This window comes from Branchiostoma lanceolatum, chromosome 3, assembly GCF_035083965.1.
Source record: "Branchiostoma lanceolatum isolate klBraLanc5 chromosome 3, klBraLanc5.hap2, whole genome shotgun sequence".
NCBI classification, from domain to species: Eukaryota; Metazoa; Chordata; class Leptocardii; order Amphioxiformes; family Branchiostomatidae; genus Branchiostoma; species Branchiostoma lanceolatum.
In genome coordinates this window covers 33487205-33508525 of record NC_089724.1, presented here as the reverse complement: position 1 = coordinate 33508525, position 21321 = coordinate 33487205, and the positions used below count along the sequence as shown (strand labels likewise).

At 40.8% G+C, this 21321-nt stretch overlaps 2 protein-coding genes across 2 annotated transcripts; both read right to left on the bottom strand.

Moving 5' to 3' along the window:
* Window positions 1–102: 102 nt before the first annotated feature.
* On the bottom strand, window positions 103–4854 carry LOC136429578 (alpha-2,8-sialyltransferase 8B-like). The gene is made up of 4 exons (XM_066419411.1): window positions 4671–4854; window positions 2142–2283; window positions 735–847; window positions 103–199 (listed from the first exon to the last, which is right to left on the bottom strand). The coding sequence occupies exons 1-4, from the start codon at window positions 4817–4819 to the stop codon at window positions 103–105; spliced, it is 501 nt and encodes a 166-aa protein (XP_066275508.1). The 5' UTR covers window positions 4820–4854.
* A 3139-nt stretch (window positions 4855–7993) lies between these two features.
* On the bottom strand, window positions 7994–19794 carry LOC136431502 (CMP-N-acetylneuraminate-poly-alpha-2,8-sialyltransferase-like). Its single transcript, XM_066422893.1, has 9 exons — window positions 19550–19794; window positions 17079–17216; window positions 15852–16229; window positions 13666–13807; window positions 13115–13227; window positions 12717–12809; window positions 12075–12166; window positions 10978–11115; window positions 7994–9005 (listed from the first exon to the last, which is right to left on the bottom strand). Exons 1-9 carry the CDS (start codon window positions 19591–19593, stop codon window positions 8635–8637), a joined length of 1509 nt encoding a protein of 502 aa, XP_066278990.1. The 5' UTR covers window positions 19594–19794; the 3' UTR covers window positions 7994–8634.
* Window positions 19795–21321: the final 1527 nt, after the last annotated feature.

The following is a 21321-nucleotide window of genomic DNA, read 5'->3' as shown; positions in this document are numbered from 1 at the left end:
ACTGTATGTAGCGGACATTTCTAAAACCTCAAGCTGGAAGTAAAATCATAGATTTTATGGTAATTTTGGAAGAGTTAGTTTGATATGATCGACTGTCACCACTTACGATTTCAGCATGGATAGTGGTGCAGTGGTGAAGGTCGACTTTACCCCAGCATCCTTCCTGTAGATCTGCTTACCCAATGGCGGCAAGTTACACCTGAAGTATAAACATTTGGATTAACAAAACATCCTTTATCTAGTTAGCTAACTTAAAGGCACATTCTATGAAAAGATGTAAAGTTGAAGTTTCTGTTCTAAATCGAGCTATAAGGAGGTTCACGATGGTAAGTGCACATGCGTGAGGTCAAAGGTGAAGGGCCCAGAAACATTAAAAGAAGACGCCTGGACCTTATTATATATATTATTATATATTTATATATATATATATAGAGAGAGAGAGAGAGAGAGAGAGAGAGGAGAGAGAGAGAGGAGAGAGAGAGAGAGAGAGGAGAGAGAGAGGAGAGAGAGAGGAGAGAGAGAGGGGAGAGAGAGGAGAGAGAGAGATATGAACATGTAAAATGCATGGTCGAGACAAGGACTGTGTACAAATCAGAGGACTTTACCTTTGACCTGCGCATGCACAGTTGGATTCGTCAACGGGCTCATTTTGATTGGCAGGTGAGCTGATTGAATTAACCTGTGCCAATTCTACCTTTAACAATCATGCTACGTACTGACAGCTCTAAAATCACCTGAACACGGCTTCAGCGCCGTCGATGGATGCACCACACCGACTCCCTCGCAGTATACCGCTGTTTCCCACTACTGCACACGTCTGGAAATGTTTATTTCTGAAAGGAGATTCCTGTGCGGAAAGAGACAGAAATACAAGCTCAAATGATTCTTTTTCTTCTTCAGGCCACAGAAGCGTAATCAAGCTTCCTATCTTAATATATGGCAATCATGTAAGAAAGAAGCTGTCAAAAGTCACCTACTTGAGTTTTAGTCCATGAAAAACATGCATTGGCAGGGCTGCCAGGCCTCCAAAGATTCAATCTAGAGCATAATTTCAACTTTCTAATCGGCACAACCCCTACGAATCCGGCCCTGTTTACAAAGGTTGACCTTTGACCTCCTTCTCTACCTGATAATCACACAAAAACACCAAACTTCTACTGCCTACAGACACCACAAACATGAATGAAAGTCTGATTTTCCACACAATTAGAAGGAAGAAACCCTTACCTGTAACATACAGCTCAGAAATACCAACATATCCTGGAAAAAAAGCCCCTTTACCAAGGGTACCAAACCTATTTCTAAGGCTAAAAGTTGGCCTTCTGCGCCTGCGCCAGTTACCGGTGTGTCGCCTTCACACTAGAGTCACGCGTTGGGAGGAGGTCAATGGGTCATCCTACCTGAAGAACGCAGACGAAGTGGCTAAAATTCGTACCCTGAGTTCTCTGCTTTGTGTTTTGTTGAAAGCGGACCAACGGTATGTTTGGTTTCAAAGGATCGTCCCAACAGCCGATGCTCAAGCATTGCTTGTTAAATATTAAAGTTGATGAAGGACCCTAAAACATAAACAAAGCATGCGCACATGATATTGGAGTTTTCGTTTTACACAACCAGTCACTTATTACCTGCTGACCTTTCGATGTCTGCCCTGACACCATCTTCAGCGCTTCTGACTGGAGTACATGTACTGCTCCAACGGACGCAGCCGATGGATCAAGGAGGATGTCTGGATAAGAAATTCAACACCAGTGATGGACCGGGGCGAGGGGGGATACAAGCTTAGCCGCATTTGGGACTGTGTTCTCGCCGAAAAAGTGCCACCTACATCGGCCACTTATAGCGGTGAGAAGCAGTACGTACTCCAGGCAGAAGCTCCGAAGAAGGTGTCTGACAGACACTGAAACGTCAGCAAATAAAAGTGACTGGTAACTCCAATATCCTATGTTCTACCTACCAAAATTATTTTCGGTAAACAAAACACATCTGGACATCAAGCATGGTCTAGACAAGAACTGTTTACGAGTCAGGGGACTTCACATTTGAACTCGCGCATGCTCCGTTTAAACCGTCAACCGGCTTGTTGAGACGATCCTTTGAAACCATTGGAAATTTCCATACTGGTTTATAGCGGTTAACGGTACCTTTGGTAAGACTCTGTAGACATCCCTGCTTATTTTCAGAGGCATTTTTCGGTTGAGCACGTTTGGCAGCACGTCACCCACTTTGACGTTTTGTTTGGTAAGAACGGACGACTCAACGTCACAGCACTCTGTCAACTCATGCCTAGCGAGAGAAAAAAAAAGCTGGACATAATTGGTGTTTCCTAACCTTAGCAATTTTGTCGTATGGGTACGAAAAGGTTTGAAATGGTAATGATATAGAATACAGAATTTCCTTAGAGTTTAAAGCTGAGCTTTGGGACGGAACCAAAAACCAAAACCCGAAACCAAACATGATATGCCGAAACGGTGAGCGGTATCGACTCCCAGCAACCTTTGACCCATTGATGACGTCACAGGTGAATAAATCCCAGGTGTCCAGGGTGGTTGGGTAAGAAAGCTGAGAAAGGCTGCGCAAATCAGTCAAAAACTCCGGTGAGTACGCATACATTTTTAAGTTGGACAACAGATAAATTCTTTATAATGAAATATTTTCATCAAAGTTAAAAAAACACTTTAGTACTTCAGAAACTCGCATTGCTGTTAGCAAAAATATGACCTTTTCTAAATCCGAAAAAGCAAATATTATGATACATTTCAATTTGATTGCATGTAACCACAAGGATTAAGTCTATATGTCATATCATGCCATGGGTACGTGGTACTTTCAGTGGCGTGCACAAAGTATAGATATATGTTTGCCAGATAGAAAGTTTATACCAGACGTCATAGGGAAACCAACATGGAGGCGTGCTCAGCCATTCGCATTGACGTATCGTAATTCAAGAGTTTTAGGTCATCTAGTGGGATCTTATGATCTCCTGAAAGAACCTAATATGTTAAACTCGTGTATAGCCCACAGAAGAGAAAACCAGACGAATACTTAAAAACTTGCCGATTGAATTCAAAGAAAAACGATTAAGATGCAAATCAAGCCGAAATGCAAAACAAGGACACCAAAATGGCGGTCAGCACCTGCAAGGAACTTTCTTAGTAAAAAATTGTCTATACTCACTTTATCTGACTGGAGAGATCCTTATTTTCACTCCACGTCCCTTTAAAGGCGCGCATAACTTCGACGAGATCTTTAGAACTGTTCGCATCTCCTTTAGATGAACCTGTACCCACAATATCAATGCCAAGCCTCTTTGTTGGGGACTTGAGTTTAAGCGAACAATTCATTTTTGGAGAGTCAACTTGGGGGACATCTCTGTTTGTGCGTTTTTGAGCGGTAATTCCTCTGTCTGATCCATTCTCAAAAATCTTCTCCATGCCAAGGTGTTCCTTGAATATTATTTGTACAAGGCGAAGAATCTCTGCATTCGTGTCTTTTAGATTATTTTCGTTTCGAGGAGCTTGTGGAAGAACATTCTTAGAGTCTGCTTCGTCACAGCATCTTTCAGTCACTGCCACGCCTCTTTCCACTCTGAAGAATAGAATGTGGACAAAGTTAGACGATAGAAAATAGCTGCACTGCGTGTAAACAAAACAAAAAAGCTTATTGGATTCTTGATTGTCCACACCGCCACCATCATCAGGTGCGAATGACCAATTTCCTACGCCACGTGACGTCAGTATACTACCAAAAATACATTTTCTTATTTTTCTTGTTTCTTCTTATACACATGAAAAATTCTCAAAGGAAGAAAACGTTTTATGTTTAAGAAAAACATTTTGTCCACGATTTAAGACTTTTTTTAATTAAGAATTTTTTTTGCTAATTTTTTCTTGGAGTAAGATTTTTTAAGAAAGGGGAGAGAAAAATTCTAATGTTTTTTAAGAAATGACAAGAAAAATAATCTTGAAGTCATTAAAATCAAGAAATTTGGACTTGAATTTCTAGATATTCTTGAAGGTGAAAATCTTTGAGAAACAGTCTCTTAACCTAAGAGAATTAGGAAAGCGTTCCTTGTTGTGAGAATGTCCATCGAAAGAACCAGACTTATTCTTTGATTTTTCTTTCTTATTCATTCTTGAAATTCTTAACATAAGAAAATTTGTCCACGAGTCAAGAAAAACGAGAAGAGCAAGAAAAATTTTTGGTAGTGTGATATGTAACAAATGGTACACCACCCCCTATCTTTGTTGGTTGATGGCTGGTGTGTACTATTGAATGTAAATGGTGCCAACAGGGATAGGTGGCGATAGAAACTTCCTGCAATTAGCCATGTCACAGTTCCAAGTGCGCATTTTCATCGTGTTACATTGTGGTCTAGGTCAAAGTTCAACGGCTAAATCCCCACTTGAGTAACTTACGTCCAAAACCTTCTGTCGCGTTAAAGAATACCTGTGAAAAGCGGCCTGCGTGCCGATTTGAGCTTATCACAAATAAACAAAGGTTCAGACAAACAAACAAACAAACAAACGGACCTTATGAAAGAGGGAATAAACAAGCGAAAGGGGATCTTAAGATTCAACCTGTAGCTAGATCACAATGTACTGCATATGCGCACTTGGAGGCGAGAAATGACTTATCTTAAACAAAATGCAAACGCTAGATAGTGTCCATACCGGTTGTTGAGAGAATCCGAGGCGTCAGTCAGCCGGATGGGTTTCCGTCCAATGAGCTGCATGGTAGCAACAATGCAGCCTACAAAGAGCAGGGTGATTCCAAAGTTGGCTGCTTGGAACCTCATTGCGCATGCTCTCATCGGCGACATTCTACAAGAACGGGTCTAGATATAGAATTATTGCCAATCGTTATCAACGAAATTTGAAATATCGCACTATGTTAGTCTGAGAATACGAAAACATTGGAAAAACTCCATGCCAACGCTATATCATAGGATGGTTCACCGTTTAAACTGCGCATCCGCGGTGAGATGCATTGCGGGTAATATATAATCGAAGGTTAATGCTCTTTACTAGTTTTGTAAAAATCATGTCCAGGCGTGGTTTTCTTTCTTTAATTTCCTTTAGATAGTTTTCTTCTCATTTGACATATTACCGACAATGCATCTCGCTGATCATACGTAGTTTAAACTAAGAACCGGCGTTTTTACGTGTGAGTTTCATGATAATGATTAGTAGATAAAACCTAATTACACAGCCGTAAAAGGTACCTATAGATACATCAGGTACATATAATTTGAAGCAGCATCTAAGAAAAAGAGCAACTCAAAATCTTATCATTTTAAGGATTCATAACCCGGCCATTAAAGGCATCCAGAGCATTTTCTGAGGCTTAAAACTTGAATAAAAACCCTTCAATTTCTTGTAATTCCTACACATAGTAAGTTTTGATAACAATATACCATTACATATCGACATTAAAGGAACAAAGATACGATGTCGTTGTGTGCTGAGAACTGAAAGAAAATCTAAGACTGGTCCTGACTGTCCATCACAATTAGCGGTTCGACCAATGAGAGAGTGACTGCATGTCGGCCAAATATTTGCATCTTTATGTTTAATTTTTGCATTTCTACGTGGGCGGGGCTATGATATCTGTCTATTTACACTAGGCGCGTGAAACTTAAAGATCACCATGTAGATTATTTTTGTGCCGCTTTTGAACACTTTTGATAAGAAATCCGCACGCAAATGTGGTTAACAGTGGCATTAATTGTCAATTTCATAAAGAGAACAGCAACTAGAATATTTCAAGTTTTCAAGCCTCATAAAATGCTCTGGGTGCCTTTAGCAACAAGGCAAAATGTGTAACATGGGCGTGCAAAAATTGCAAAACCCCATGCAAAATAAATGAAGCTAACATCAGGCAAACCAAAGCTAGATCATGCGATTCGACTGAACAAATCCGCTGGTAAAAATTAGTAGGAAACAATGACATTACCTCTCCCTCTATCTCGGCCAAAACCCTGGATTCAAGTGACTCACGTACATATGTTTGGATCGTTTGCCACTCGTCAGCACAAGCAAGGGGATTTCTCTTCATCAATGTCGTCGTTGAATCGTAATGACAAAAATAAAATCGCCGAGCCTGCCAGTCGACAAGGCTTTCTCTTTGCAATGATGCTGCCCATCTGTTAGCTTCGGTCTGAAATGCCTTAAACCGATTCCATAGCCCAGCCACTCTCTTATTGGTCGAACCGATGATTGCAACTCTCTCATTGGTTGACCTGCTAATTGTGGTGGATAGTCAGGATCGGTATGATAGCCCAGATAACAGGTGCGTTGATATTTGAAAACACGTGCGTTCAATTGGTCCTAGATGTGTTTTGATAGGTGTATCACCACTTAATAAACTTATCAATGGGCCGAGTGTTTTACCGGCCCCAATCGTACTAAAGCCCCCGTCACAAATCAACCATTTCGCTCGGCCGACTTGTCGGCGAGCTCCAAATGGCGATTTTCGGCCGAAGTACGACCGACATCCTGGCGATTCTGCGAGCTTCGGGCGATTTTTCGGAGCTCGGCCGACGTTCGCGGGGCACTGGAAGCTGCGCTTAAATTCAGCGAGGCCTCGGCGACAATTTTTGAACTCGCACAGCTCGTCAACAGTTTGCCCGTAGCTCGCCCGAGCAACGCCCAGCGCTCGGCCAATATTCGGGCGGGCATCCGACGATTTTAGACCCGATTTTTGGTCGGCCGGAGGTCGCCCGAGCTCTTCGGCCTCGTGCGAGCCTCGCACGGGCTTTGTACAATAATCGGACGACCGTCGTCAGTGTTCCGGCCGACTCATGAAAAATAAGGCGTGCTTCGGGCGAGCGTTGTACTGGTATCGATGGGCGCTTGGACGGGCTCCGGCCGAACTCCTTCTTGTTTATATGTAAAAGGTAACGACAGTTTAGTTTATGACATAAGATGATAGATGATACTGTAATATTAACTAATACTAATATCATCTTGTCAAAGAATGCTGCCAAACCTTTCTAATGAAAGACAATTCAATTGCAAAGTTAAATTTTCATTGAAAAAAATCATCATCAATGAGATTTGGACACCGAAAACAATACCTGTTTCGTTTTTGTTATTGTTTTGGATGTTTCAATTTATATATCAATGAACTGGGGCTTGACTTCTGAGGCTTGACTTGACTTCCTGAGTTTTTCCTCCACAAAACGACTACTAGTATTTGAAAGTCCACTGAGTCATTATAGATCTATGTTTGTCGGCCGAGGCACGCCCAGGCATCGGCAGGGCGTCGATAGGCTTACCAACGGTCGGCCGAAGCTCGGACGGCGTTCGCCCAAGCTTCGGTCGATTTCCTTTTGCTGAAAATGTTTGGATTGGGGTTAAACGACCGATCTGTTGACTTTGTGGCTCCTGCGTTAGTATTCGGATTGGTTTATGACAAAAGTCCTGTTTAGGTTATTATTTTCAGTGTGCCCGCCCACTTCACTCATGCCCGACAGATTTGCCACAACTCAGAAAGTAAAGTTGGTCCAAATTTGAGCTTATTACCAGGTTAGTTGATTCTGAATTCGTCCGTGTCCAAGAGATGGTACCGTCTTATGTGGGATTTATGATTATTAGTGTTCGACGGACATCGCCCGAGCTCCGTTCAGTTTGTGACGGGGCAGGTTTTCAGCGAAAAATACGGTCGACACTCGGGCGAATTTGAAATTCGGTGAGCTTCCGGCGATCTACAAAATCGGCCGATGCTCGCATGAATTGTGACGCCGGCTTAAGCAAATGCCTCTTTCTTACAGTTTTTACCAGCCGGCCTTTCTAACTACTGCGGCCCGTGATAGTTGAAAGCAAAACCTTAAACGCTCTCCAGCTTTCGCTAGCGGGCCTGAGCGGGTGGGCAGCTCTCTCAGCACCGGTATGGTTACCAGGCTTTGGTTTAACAAAAGATACATTTTCTGTTCTGTTCCTATCCATTAAACCCTCTAACTAATTGTGCCCCTAAAATGGACAGTCGTTGAAAGAACGATCTTATAGACGTTGATTTATTTCAATTAAATATATCAAGATCATTCATCTTATATATTCATAAATATACACTTGTAGCAATCTTTCTGTTAATGTTGTGTGCTCTGATATTAATCACTACTTTTTTGTTTTTATCTATTGCACAATATGACCTAAAAATATACATTTCAGGACAGTATCCACTAGCTTCATAAAACATTATTTTTCAAAATGTTCTTCTGAAGTCAAAAGTTTTAAAGGTTTTCAACAGTCTTCGTTACTCTTGCTAACCAAGACCTACACGTCACATGAGAAAATAAGAAAATCAAGCAACATGTTCTTTAAGTATTTTCAAAATAGTCTGGTTAAAACATAATACTGGCAAATGCTTTATTGATTCCGCTACTCGAATGAAGTGGTAGAAATAATAGTACCAACTCTTGCAAAAGATGAAAAACTAGCATAACATTTGTGATACACAAAACAATACAAAGACGCAGTCTAGATATTTCATTCGTTACTCTGCTTCATTTTTCAAAGCAGTTACTAACTTTTTTCCTGCGTTAGATTTAACTTCATAAGCTTAATACTCTGTGACTGGAGCTTTTAGATATCTATGCCTTTCGACATTCGACTGCGAGAGCTCTGAGTGCTTCTGTCATCTCGATCTTTTCTTCTCCTTTTGTACTAACTCTCTGACTCGATCGTCGATAGGTTGATCCTGCGCACGTGATATCTGGTCATGATCACGCGATTGATGACCACGGTCACGTGAATGCTGGCTAAGATCACGTGAACGGTGGCTAAGATCACGTGGACACCGCATGTGCACCTGGATGACGCCATCTTGATGCAGTCGACGTACTCTCATGAATTCAAGCGGCATGTCGTGCGAGTCCTTGGTGAAGACCGGTGCTTCGTAGTAGTGGTAGGCCACTGCGTTACCCTTATCATCATACGGAAAGGGCCAGAAGCCATAGACGTGGACTTCTTCGCAGCGCGTCAAAGCTAAACTAAGGAGGTAGATACCTGTGGAACCAAATAAAACCATGGTAGATTAAGAAACCAAAATAAAATTTCTGTCGCAAAACATTTCAAAGCTGGGCGTTCTTGTATCGACAGGGTATCCAAGCCTCCTTGTGTAAATCATCGAGGATTGATTAAATTAATGCAAAAGGTGTTTGATTCTATACCCATCAATCGAGGAGAAAAGTGTGAATTTTTCTTTGTATTCTCTCATATATTCTATTTCCAATTGCTCTTTGGCAACTCGTTGTCCAGTTTACACAAAGAAAGCACTAATACTTGAAAACTGGATCTCTTTATAAACTCTGATTAAAGATTTGTGAACCAAGTTGAATATACAACTAGAGTTCCACGACCTCATACCTTCGCCAAATGATTTTAACCTTTATGACTGACGTATTAGGAGTGTTTCTCATCAATCATAAATCATACCAGTTGATTGTCTTAAAATATAACATGTCCAAAGTATGAGCTGAACAAATTTATCATCAATTATGCAAATGAGGCCCTTATTAGCATAATTTGATTCAACGATGTTCACATTCACATAACGTCCTGATGCCACAAAAAAGGATTAAATGTATGAAATTGCCGTCTTTTGCCAGTGTGGAATAATAGAAGTTACTCATTAAGTATGCAAATAAGGCCCACATTTGCATATTTTCTATCTATCAACAGTCCTCTCTTCCTCAGTTACAATTTGAATAGTCATATCATGGAACAAGGCGGATTTTTAAAGCTGCCTCATTAATTATGCAAATTAGAATCTGATTTACATAATTATCGTCCAATCATACTAAGCATCACAAAAGCTATCCACATACCAAAAATCATGTCCATCCATCAAGGCCATCATGTTATAGTATTTTCTCATTAATTATGCAAATGAGGTATTCATTTGCATAGTTCATATCAATTAATATTTCTCTCTTCCTCAGTTACATATGTCACATGTTTCAGAGTCCTATCATGGAATTTGGCGGATGTATAAACTTTCCTCATTAATTATGCAAATTAGATACTGATTCGCATAAGAAGTGTCTAATCATGTACATCATCACTCAAGCTATCTACCTACCAAAAATCATTACCATCCATCAAGCCCTTCTTGAGTTATTCCCTTTCAAAGTCAGACGCAAAACCTGCTCCTGCAGTTCCAAAAAAGCCGCTAGGGGGCCCAAACCCACACCACTTACTCTCTGTCCAAAGATCTATCTACCACTCAAAAATAAGTTCCATAGCATGTCCAGAACACGAGATATCAAAACAGGAAGTTCCGCTGCAGTACCGTAAGAAGCCGCTAGGGGGCCCAAAATCTTATCGTTTTTAGGTCTCATCAAAACCTACCAACGTATCAAATATCAAGACAATCCATCAAGGCATTCTCGAGTTATCCTGTGACACTACAAAAAGACAAACAAACGCTACCCTCTGCATAACCTTCTCGGCGAAGGTAATGATTAGAAAGGACGTTCACCATTTTCGGTTGTTTTGTCCTAGCTATAGCTTCTGCGCTGCCAATTTAAACTCATTTCTGTGTGTTGCATAGTTTACCATACAGAAATACAGTTCTATAGCGAGTCCCTTTGTTCACAGATCTTCAATTCAATTTGTTTGGACCATCTGGGCTTCATACGCAAGCAAATACGTCGCACATCAGGAAACTTTGCACAAATGCGCAAGGTTGGCACAATTTCCTATCGCAGCCCAGTGAGATAATAATTGATTTAGAGCACTTAGTGTAATTATGAGAGGGGACGCTACATACTGATAAAACTTCATCGTACAACAATTGTACAAGGCACAAAGTATGGCATCTATAACTACATCTACAAGAGTGTATAGTATGGGATCATGAGCTTTCACAACCACTGGAAGAAGTTCTAACGGTTAAACATTCTTTAATCTATTTTCCTATGTATGCAGGTGTTATTAAATGTTGATATGTACTTAGACTTGCTATATATCTGCTAACCTGAGGTGATTTTCTTAGGAATGCCGTGGTTGTTCCAGTAGTTGTTGGTACGCAGGAAGTGGTGCGGATGTTCGTACACCATCTTAAGCTCGCCTCCCCTGGTAGCTATGATAGAATCGATCATGTACTTGGTGTAATCTGCAAATCAAACAAAAATTACAATTAAAACTGAATCAACAGATATTTGAATAGTTTTACTAGCGTGAAAAGGAGGTAGTGTTTTGGGTGTTTTATATTTTTTCTGACCAAGACAAAAGGCGAGGGCAATTCGGTACCAACTTTTCTTAACATTGCAGAAGATCTTCCTTTTTTGTTTCTTCAGTCGTAGACATACTATGGTGTTGCAAATGGTATTTTCTCAATGTGAACGTCATCACTGGCTTTGATTACGAGTGTGCTGTGTGGGTGAAAGTCACTTTCATATTCTTTTATTTTAGGCTCATCCTCATTTTGTAGTACTTAAGCATCGGTTTTTGTTGTTCACCTTGTAATGCCTAGTGGCACACGGTACATAGGTCAGCAAGTTTCCTTGTTGTTTCTGCAGCAAGGTATATTTCAACAGGGAGGGGTTACTAGCCCTTCTTCTCTAATGTGCTTGAGCTGACACACCCCCTGGCTCTGTTAAGTCACTTTCAAAAAGTGGGTGCAGCCCCAACCGAGTATCCTCTACCAGGCCCCGTCCTATCGCTGGGAAAATAGTAGAAATCGGCCGAGGTAGTCCGCTACACAGGGTATAGGTCCGCTATACAGTCCGTCCATCGATACTGATGGAGCATCACTATGTAGCGGACTACCCTGTATAGCGGAATACCTCGACCGATTTCTACTATTTTTCCAACGATAGGACGGGGCCTGGTAGAGGCTACCAGCCGAGATGCCCATCCCATGCAGGATTTTGACCGGGGTCTCCTGTGGATTCAATTTAGCTACTAATTGGAACCAGGAGCTCAACTGTGAAGATGCTACCAGTTGAGGTACATGGACATCCCTACACTTGTAGTAGCTGTATTCGGCTCTGATGCAACGATGCTAATATCTTGTTATAGATACATGTACGTTAAGTTTGCTAATGAAAGGTAATGGTATTCAGTACTCACTGTTGGGTTTCTTTGCTAACAGGATACCGTCATACTGCTCCATGTCCTCAAGAAACTGCTCTCTCACAGAGTCGTCTTTCATTTGTATGTACCTGCAACGATTTCAAATACAGTTTACAAGGTGTGCACATCACAAAATTCTATAAACGTGTACTGATGTTGCAGACACTTGCTTAGGCACAAGTTAAACAGATTTGCTGATCACTTGTTGCGTTATTTTCAGTGATGTGCCAAGTGCGGCTATCACGAAATGGAATTAACTGTAGGTAGTTATATGCACAACATCAAATCATAGAGGTTACTAATTTATTTCTAATTGCAAACCCATGTCCTAAGACGAAAATGCAAGAGTACACACACATACAATAACGCAGGAAAAATTAAACAAATGGTTAACAACCACATTAAATGTCGTTAAATCTGTGATCTGTAAAGCATCGTTACTGTTTGGTGTTATGATGACCATGTAAAATATCATTTATACATGTTGGTGTTCTAGAGATAAATAAACAGTTAAGCTAGTTATGTATTAGACTTTCTGGCCTGTATATTTTTCAGTTTACCCTGACAACAAGATACACCGAATCCGAATGTCAACATGTATGATATTTGTACCTCAAACGGTTACACTTTCCTACTTACGATTTTAGCATTGACAAAGGAGCAGTGGTGAAACTTGATTTTGTCCCAGCATCCTCTTGATACTCCTTTTTGCCAAGAGGTGGCAAGTTACACCTGGAAAATATAACATGGTCATATTTGACATTATTCTGCGTTAAGGGCACAATTATGATAAAGTTATTTGTTATCATAATTGTGACCTTATATCATAACTGTGTAGCTTTTACTTGTTTGCAAAGGTGTAATATTGCTCTGGAACACTGCTTGCTTTGAATTCAATAGGACACGGGAAACATATATTTATAGCTTATATCATGAGAAAAGTGTCAAATTTCGTTACATTCACATTCTCTGGAATCGCAGTTGCGTTTTTGTTGGCTACTTCGAAACACAGTAATTCATTCATTCAATTGGCTGACCTGAACACGGCATCAGCGCTGTCAATAGATGCACCACAATAGCTTCCTCGCAAGATGCCGCTGTTTCCAACTACTGCGCATGTGTTGAAGCGGCGGTTTTTGAAAGGCCAGTCCTGTGTAAAAAAAGCATCTTAACTAGTATCTGTAACAGTAAACCGATTTTTGATCAACGATGATGTTTGTTAATTTTTAATCTTTAAACAAGTAACTCAGCGTATTAATGTATACTAAATTGTTTTTTACTTAAATTAAACCAGTAAGTGTAGCTGAAATTGTAAGCAAAGACTACACTCTTTGTTTAATGAAGTTATTTTATTTACAACCATATACAATATGTACATGATGCGATGTTTCGGTGACTTTCACCTTTCTAATGGAGGCACCTATATATATATTTATCTGTAGCGAGGAGTGGAGTCAGTCATTATTGCCCTGAGAAAGGGCACCGAAATGTCGGCTCTTGTAGATATTGTATGTGGTTGTGAATAAATTTGTATGAAATGATTCACGGACACAAGACTAAGCTTTTGTTTTTATACTATAAAAAATACCTTTATCAAATTTCTGTAGAGGTCCTTGGTCATTTTTAGAGGTAGTTTTGGGTTGAGAACATTCGGTATGATCTCTCCTACTCTGACATTCTGTTTTGTCATGAATGACGACTCCGCCTCACAGCAGCTTGTCAAGTCACGCCTAAAAAATAAAAGAACAACAACTTGAAAAAATGTTTAATTATCAAACAGTTGATATAAACAACAGTTAACAATTTATAATACCTAGATATTCTCCACAGATCACCAATGAAATCATTTGTTGCTTGCGGCTGCGGACAATGACCCACCTCACAGTTCCGTGTGCGCATGTGCAGTCGTGGTGCATTGTGGGCTGAGGTAAAAGTTTAAGGCCCTTTACTTATTCTTGTGTAGACATACAATGTATCTACTCTTCAACGTCCCATTTTTCTAAACGCCATCGAACAATCTAAAACAATATTGCACAGGTGTTTGTTGCTCTTCTAAGGGGCCTTGACCTTTGACCTGCCATCACCCTGTGGGTGCTGGACTTACGCAAGAGGGATAATTAAGGGTTAATGACCCGCCCCGAGGTGTATATGGTGTCATAACGCCTGGCCATGTGCTATAACCACCGAATAAAACCACCGAGTGAGCGAAGCGAACGAGGTGGTTTTATGAGGTGGTTATAGCACATGACCAGGCGTTATGACACCATATACACCGAGGAAGAGGCGGGTCATTAACGTTATTATCATATAGCTTATCCAAACTGACGCATATAAGAGTAGACAATTTCTGTTTGACGCATAGATCCCTTATACTATTAAGAATGCATTTCAGAATTCACATTTGTCCTTTTTTAACAGAAGATGATGAAGAATATGTACAACTGTTGCCTGCTTTATTCATTTCAACCACACAGGATAGGAGGGTCGGTTTCAGGTCAGTCAGAAAATGTTATCATTGAAGAATCTCCCTGCAACATGACCTCAGGTAACCTGAATAGAACACAGGTTCTTTGGCCAGCAGGAAATGGAACGCGCGGAACCTTAGATAGAACGTGGTTTCTTTGGCCAACAGCAAATGGAACACGCGGAACATTTTTGGGAATTTTGAATTTGTTTTCCCTTTTTCATGTATTCTAAGGAAATTTTTAGGAATTCTAAGACATTAAAGATTGTTTTAAACAAGGTTAAGAAAAATATTCATCAAATAGATACCCCCTCTACAAAATGCAACGGTTATAAAGATTTTTTAAACAAGGTTAAGAAAAAGATTCATCAAAAAGATACCCCCTCTACAAAATGGAACGGTTGTGTTCTGACATGACGTCAATAAGTGGTGTGTTATGGCGTGATAACAGACCACTTATTGTGGGCAATGGTGGCTTCTGATTGGTCGACGCCATCTACCTATGTGATAATCACCAATAACTATTAACTGTGGTAGATAACATCTGGTTCAACAAATGGAAGGATACAAACAAACAATCTGGTCGATTCATATTTGTCAAGATTCTTTGAAAAAAAAATTTCAAACCTTCCAAATATGTTGTTTTTATGGACACCTACTGCGTTATGTCAACCATCCAAATCAAACATTTTATCGATTCTACCCGGAATAATTGTGTTGATATGCCTGAAATAAGTGACACTTTCACTCGTCCATTGAACTGTTTTCAGCTATATTTTGGTGGACATGCGAAGATGTTGCAATCCCCACCCCCCCTCACACACACACACACACCAAAAAAACACAGCAAGAGAAAGATTGTCTAACGACTCCATGAACTATTTAGAGTTTCTCGTATATATCTTGTTTATTTTTATCTCATTGACTATGCAAATATATTACATGTGCCCACTGATCACTTCCTGACACTCTACGATGACAGTGACTAGAATATGGCAAAGACAGACAGGCCAAACAAAACCTCCCCTTGAATCAGTAGCCTCTTTCTTTGACCTGGTTACCCGAACGGTCATGTCTGATTAACAGCTAGTTCTATCACCTCTGAACTCTACTTCCTGCCACTCCCGCAAGTCAGACCTTTGTGGTGACCGATCTTCCTCTCACTTCCTACCTGTCTACTGACAATGTATTCAAATAACTACGGTCACACAGCAACACAAACCAACAGACACACCAAAAACAGAAGACTTGTCAAACCTTAGCAGCTTAGTTAAGTAGTGTAGAATGCAAAAATAACAAGTTTTACTCACTTCATTTCTTGAAACAGAGCCTCGTTTTTCCTCCATTCTCCCTCAAAGGTACTCATCACTTCCGTCAGGAGCAATGACCTGTTCTTTTGTACGACAGAGGACGGTTCCGTTCCCGCGATTCCGAAATAGTCATCACTAGATTCCTTCGTATCTGAACAATTCCTGTTGTTGAGAAGTTTTCCGTTAGCCTCCTTGAGTATGCGGTCTCTCTTGATGCCCTCCTTAACTATGACGTCTATGAGGTGAGAAATCTCGTCCGTTGTATGTCGCCGTGTGGCGCTATTGACGTCTCTTGCAGAAACTCCAGGAGGACATTTTCTGGATCCCTGGGCACCACAGTTGCATCTGCACTTGTCCTTTAAGCTTCTTCTTTCTACTCTGTTGAGTGTTGTATACAAAAGATTAAAAAAGCAATCAATAAGACGTAGGCTTTGAATGGGCTTGGGACCCAGCATTAATGAATGAAGACCTTTATTGCACATTTCTGCAACACCTGGCTAAGTACAGGTCACAACAAAACAAAATAACAAGTACAGTTTACGTATACAAAAGAATATGGCTATCATTAGATAAATTCTACCTCTCGCTTTACGGTTATAGTAGATATAAAAGAACAGACGTGTTTTTCAATGGGAGGTTTGTCTAGTCGCATTAGGAATATGAATTTTTGTACAGTACTTAAATGTGTGAAGTAGGGAAATAGGTTTTCTACAAGCGTATACAGTTCATTTCTTTCTTTAGTATATAATACCACAATAATACACAGAGATTATAATTAATTACTCTCATAACAACCTTTCATATTCCTACTGATAGCTTTCTTAATATAACTGTATTTTCCATTTCCCGTGGGTAGTCTTTACATAAACCAAATGTAATCCTACGTAAAAAGAAAATCCCAACCAAACGCAGTGTGGTAGCAACTAATCTAGATCTAAAATCAGATCTTTCAGTTGGCAAGGGTATTCAATGGCTAAAAAAGGAACCAGGACCTACCCCATGCACTGTTTTGGCCTATGGATAAGCCTCCTTTGCAGACCTTCTGAGCGGCGCCAGCGCTTATTTTCCGGGGGAGCGCTGTATTGCTAATTTCAACATATCGCGGCCAGGTTCGTTTACTAGAGAGATCGTATTGCCGCCCCCAGAAAACGCCTAGAAGGCCCGCAAAAAAGGCTATCATGGATACTATCTTGCCAAAAAAAGCGTCTGCTTGGAGATTATACTGACCTGTTGCCACGAGAATCTATGCCAACCAGCCAGCTGATGTTGCAGCCCACCATTACGATCGTGACCAGGTACACTCCCAGAAGCGCGATGGCCAGAACACCGGAGGCCCGAAACCTCATGGTCCGCGGCGCCGAAACCCTACAGAATTTTCCGAGTTGTATTTCGTCGATTAGAAATCAAAGCATGGAAACAAAACAAAGAAAAATATAAAGTCATGGATGTGAAAAAGACTACCGTAGTTGCCCCGATCACGAACTCTAGCAACTCTCGATCTCGAGACATCTCGTTTGGGTTAACCCATCATGCATTGCGCCAATTCACGCGAGACAACACGTGACTTTGTCAATGCCGCACGTACATTCGTCTTCCGTCAGATCATTGCATTTTCCCCATCTTTGAACGAAATAAAGCTTATTTCTAGTGCCATTGTGTCTAAACTCGTGGACTGATAATATGGTATGGATATTTGTATACAAGAAATGAAAATGTTACTTATTCACGGAGAAATTGTGCGACGCAAAGGCTGTTTCTTTCGAAAAACATGTCGCTTTAAAAGTAGTAAGAACTTTCCTTCTACAATCACGAAGGAAAGAAGCTGTTTAAAGAAGTCACATTATAATTTCTTCGCATTTACGGACAAATAGAAAACTGCTCTCATAATCAGGTATCTGGGCACTTCAGCAGGGGGGGTCTATTTTTGCTCTGCAAATCTAGCAGGACAAGGGTTAACACCACAGGAAAAGTGGGGTCCTTTGATTTGTCTTAAATTGTCTTCGAAAAAGAAGTCGAACCTATAGCTATATATAGCAAGTAGCATTTAGATTCAGCATTCAAACTAGAGTCAACATATGCATGCTAAAGTGTTCTATTTGTCTGTCCTTTTCATGTTACTTACAATTAGCCAACGGGCATGGATTTGCAATAAACCTGTTATCTCTACAAGATATAGGGCATCGATTGTTCTAAGCTGTGCTATAAAAGGGTAGGTGTCGTTAGCCCCCTTCCAGCTACGTTTTCCATAAATCATAACCAGTGTAAAATACAACAAAGAACAAAATAGGTCGTTGCATAGCTGGGTTACGTTTCTTCCCATGTGCTGTCATCTCATATTGGAATGTCACTGACTGATAAAGATCTTAGCTTTTACATCACTTGACTTGTTGCAGATTGTTATCTTAATTTGGGGTGCTGATAACAACGTAGACATGAGGGGCACATACAAAGGACAGTCAGTGAGAATATGGGTTTGCAGTCCCCAGCAAGAGAAAATGTCTAAAGGAAACAATCACCTGGCTTCAACTGCCTACATTGTGTGACCTTTATGTTGATTGTGCTTGGAGTGGGGGACTGGGCGTCGTGCTGTATCAGCTATTTAGCATCTGTATCAATAATTATTTAGCCGATCGCGGTATGACAGGTCTGTCCCGGATAGATGGCATATCTGTGGCGCCGTCTTTCGTGAACACCTGGCGTCGAACGGCTAAGTGCCTAGGCTGGAAGAGCCGAGGTCGAGTGGTCAATTCCTGTCGTTCCCGGCTAGACATTATGTCCTATAACTTGACGGGACTTTGCTCACTCCACCCAGTTGCAAAATGGGTATCTGACTTCGGCTGGGGAGGTAAAAGGCGGTGAAAGGTGAAGGAAGGGCTAGGCCCTAGACACAGTGGATAACAACCCAACTGTCCATACAGCCTGAAAAAGGCTTTGGGACTTCCTTGACCTTTTACTCTCTCTGAATACACCTTTGAACTGTCAAATGAGCTAGTGTTTCTATTTGGCTCTTGTAAAGCATTTGGTTGTGAAGAAAAGAACCTTACTATTGGGTGCTTCTATTATTTCTTTCTCGCCGTCACTGATAATGATATGTTCCCCAACATGTTTCAGGGGCTACCCCAACACGTTCACCCTTAGGCCGTTTCCTTTAAAACCAAAATGTCATTAATCAAAGCTTTCCACAGTATGTATGCCACAAATTTTGTATATGAAGCCCTTATGAATCTTCTGATTGCCTTGTTGACTTTCTCGTGCGGTTTTCCAGTTTTTCTCTTGTCCTGTTCTCTTACATGCTCTGTAAATTACACCTTGTTTCGACGCGTGTTTGAGAACACGTACCTAAAGCGTACAATTAGCTGTAGTTAATTCGTATCCTGTAGGCACACAGCTCGAAATAAACTGTTGACAGATTAACGTGAGTGACACGTCCTGTGCTCGTGGAGGTGCCTCTTGTACGTTGCAGTCGAGGGTCTAGCAAACCCTGATTGTAAAAATATACCCTGCTACAGAAACAGCAAGGAAACTTGCTACCCTGTGTGCCAAAAGTACTACAATGTGAACAACAACAACAAATCACGTTTACGGTTATACACTCTATTACCGCTTTAGCACGTAAATTGTGCATTCAACATTTACCACTAGACTGAGAAGAAAATGGACGAACTTTCTACGTAAAGAAACATAAGATGTTATCTTACCTGTGAATCACAATGGTAATGCAGTCTTCGACTAAGTCGGACATAATCCAACGTGTTTACTCTAGCAATAACTAAAGATTCGAAGTCTCAGGACGAAATTCTTGAAGAAGCCCAGCTCCTAAACCTGAGTGTCTTCAAGGTCTCCCAATCGCCACCAAGCCGTAGAAGGAACTGTCGAAGGTCATAGCTTAAGAAAATAGGACTACGACAGGGTCTAGGCGAGGGAAAGGTGCTCGACTTGTGTATGCTCGCTTTTCTGACAAGCCAGCTGTGTGAATGAATGGAGACCATTATGTTTGGGTCAGGAAACCGGTTAGGCAAGTTGCCTCAGATAGGATATTCCAAGAAGGCTCTGAAAGGGGTGCGTTTTTGTTTCCCCTTAGGGGTGCCAGTTATAGACGACGGTGAGAGAAACGAGAAATGCTTTTCAATAAAGATGGCCTCACGACCATTGGATAATTGGGGGGGATGGATTGGTGGAAATTAGTTTGTCAAAAGTGCACTAGGTCTGCTGAGTGGCTGCATTAGCGCCCTCTAGCGAAAGTCAGGTGAACAACTTTTCTTTGCCGAGGGCACTTCATGAAATATCTTCATGAAAATATTTGCGGATAACCAAAATCACTGCGTTTTAAATGTTTTATGTCAATTATTGAATAAAAGGTTCAAGTTTGATCACATGCTATTATAGCGCATTGCTTGCAATGTGATAGATGAAATTACATTCTAACATTCTACAAGGTGACACAGCGTTGTACATGTAATATAATAGATGAAATAAAATGAATCTTCTGTTTGAGACCAGGAACGAAGTGTCCTTGTCTTACAAGCCTGTCTGGTGGGTAAACTTTGCCAACCTGAAATAGAAATTGGTCACGTCAACATTTCCTTTCCATGACAACAATAGCTTTGGCAAGACAACAACAACTACAACTAATCTCAAAGCAGATGTTAGAGTCGGAAAACCTTAAAATTTCTTAAACTCAACCTTTCTCACATCTGCTTGAAAAGTAGCAACAATTGCACTCCTTGACCTTGTTTACTTGATATATATTTTTTCGCCGAACCTGGACCTTGAAATAGAACTTTGATTGTTGCGTGGAAATTTCTTTAAGATTCCACCCTTATGGAAGAACGCCTTTCCGAATTCCATGGATAGAAAGGCGGTCGTCCCACGGCGACATAACTATCTATGAAGGTGAGAGGCTTCCTTCCTGGCTTTCCCTTCCCGTGCCGAGGTACCAAGAGCACCAAGCTATATCACAAACTACGTCAAAGAAGTACAGTGGATTTCTCATATCTGTATAGCCCACTTGTCAGCGTAAAATATACGACTTCACGAACTATGCGACTGTCTGAACTAGCGATATTGACGTCCCGAAGGAGGGGAGGGGGGGTGGCGAATAAGATTTTAAGCAAGACACACAAACACGCACACGATATCGCATCTTTATTTTGCATGATTTGGTGATTTGGAATTCTATACAGAAAGACGAAATATACAGAAAAATGGTATACAAATAATTGGCATATACCGTATATAAGTTGTATAACCATTAAAAAAACAGAGGTATTGAAACCGAACGGTGTGTCTGTTTGCAGTCATGTGTGTCCGCAATTCCACAATTGGCATTCCAATTCTAGGCACGATGGCGAAATTAACAGGAAATTCGGTCAAGGATCAATAGAAAGGTCACAAAAAGTTGACAGGAATTGGTCCGAGAACAGAGTTTTCCCCTACACGCCTTAATGTTTTGTTCATAGTGAAGCTCAAA

Excerpts from the sequence above, each read along its gene's own strand:
- LOC136429578 (XM_066419411.1), bottom strand. The coding sequence starts at position 4,819 with ATGTCGCCGATGAGAGCATGCGCAATGAGGTTCCAAGCAGCCAACTTT. Across the intron at positions 848-2,141 it reads TCTACAGAGTCTTACCAAAG|GAATCTCCTTTCAGAAATAA; the intron begins GTACCGTTAACC and ends CTTTCCGCACAG. Across the intron at positions 200-734 it reads GGCGCTGAAGCCGTGTTCAG|GTGTAACTTGCCGCCATTGG; the intron begins GTGATTTTAGAG and ends TTTATACTTCAG.
- LOC136431502 (XM_066422893.1), bottom strand. The coding sequence starts at position 19,593 with ATGTCCGACTTAGTCGAAGACTGCATTACCATTGTGATTCACAG. Across the intron at positions 17,217-19,549 it reads ATTACCATTGTGATTCACAG|GGTTTCGGCGCCGCGGACCA; the intron begins GTAAGATAACAT and ends AAAATTCTGTAG. Across the intron at positions 12,167-12,716 it reads CCTTTGTCAATGCTAAAATC|GTACATACAAATGAAAGACG; the intron begins GTAAGTAGGAAA and ends AAATCGTTGCAG.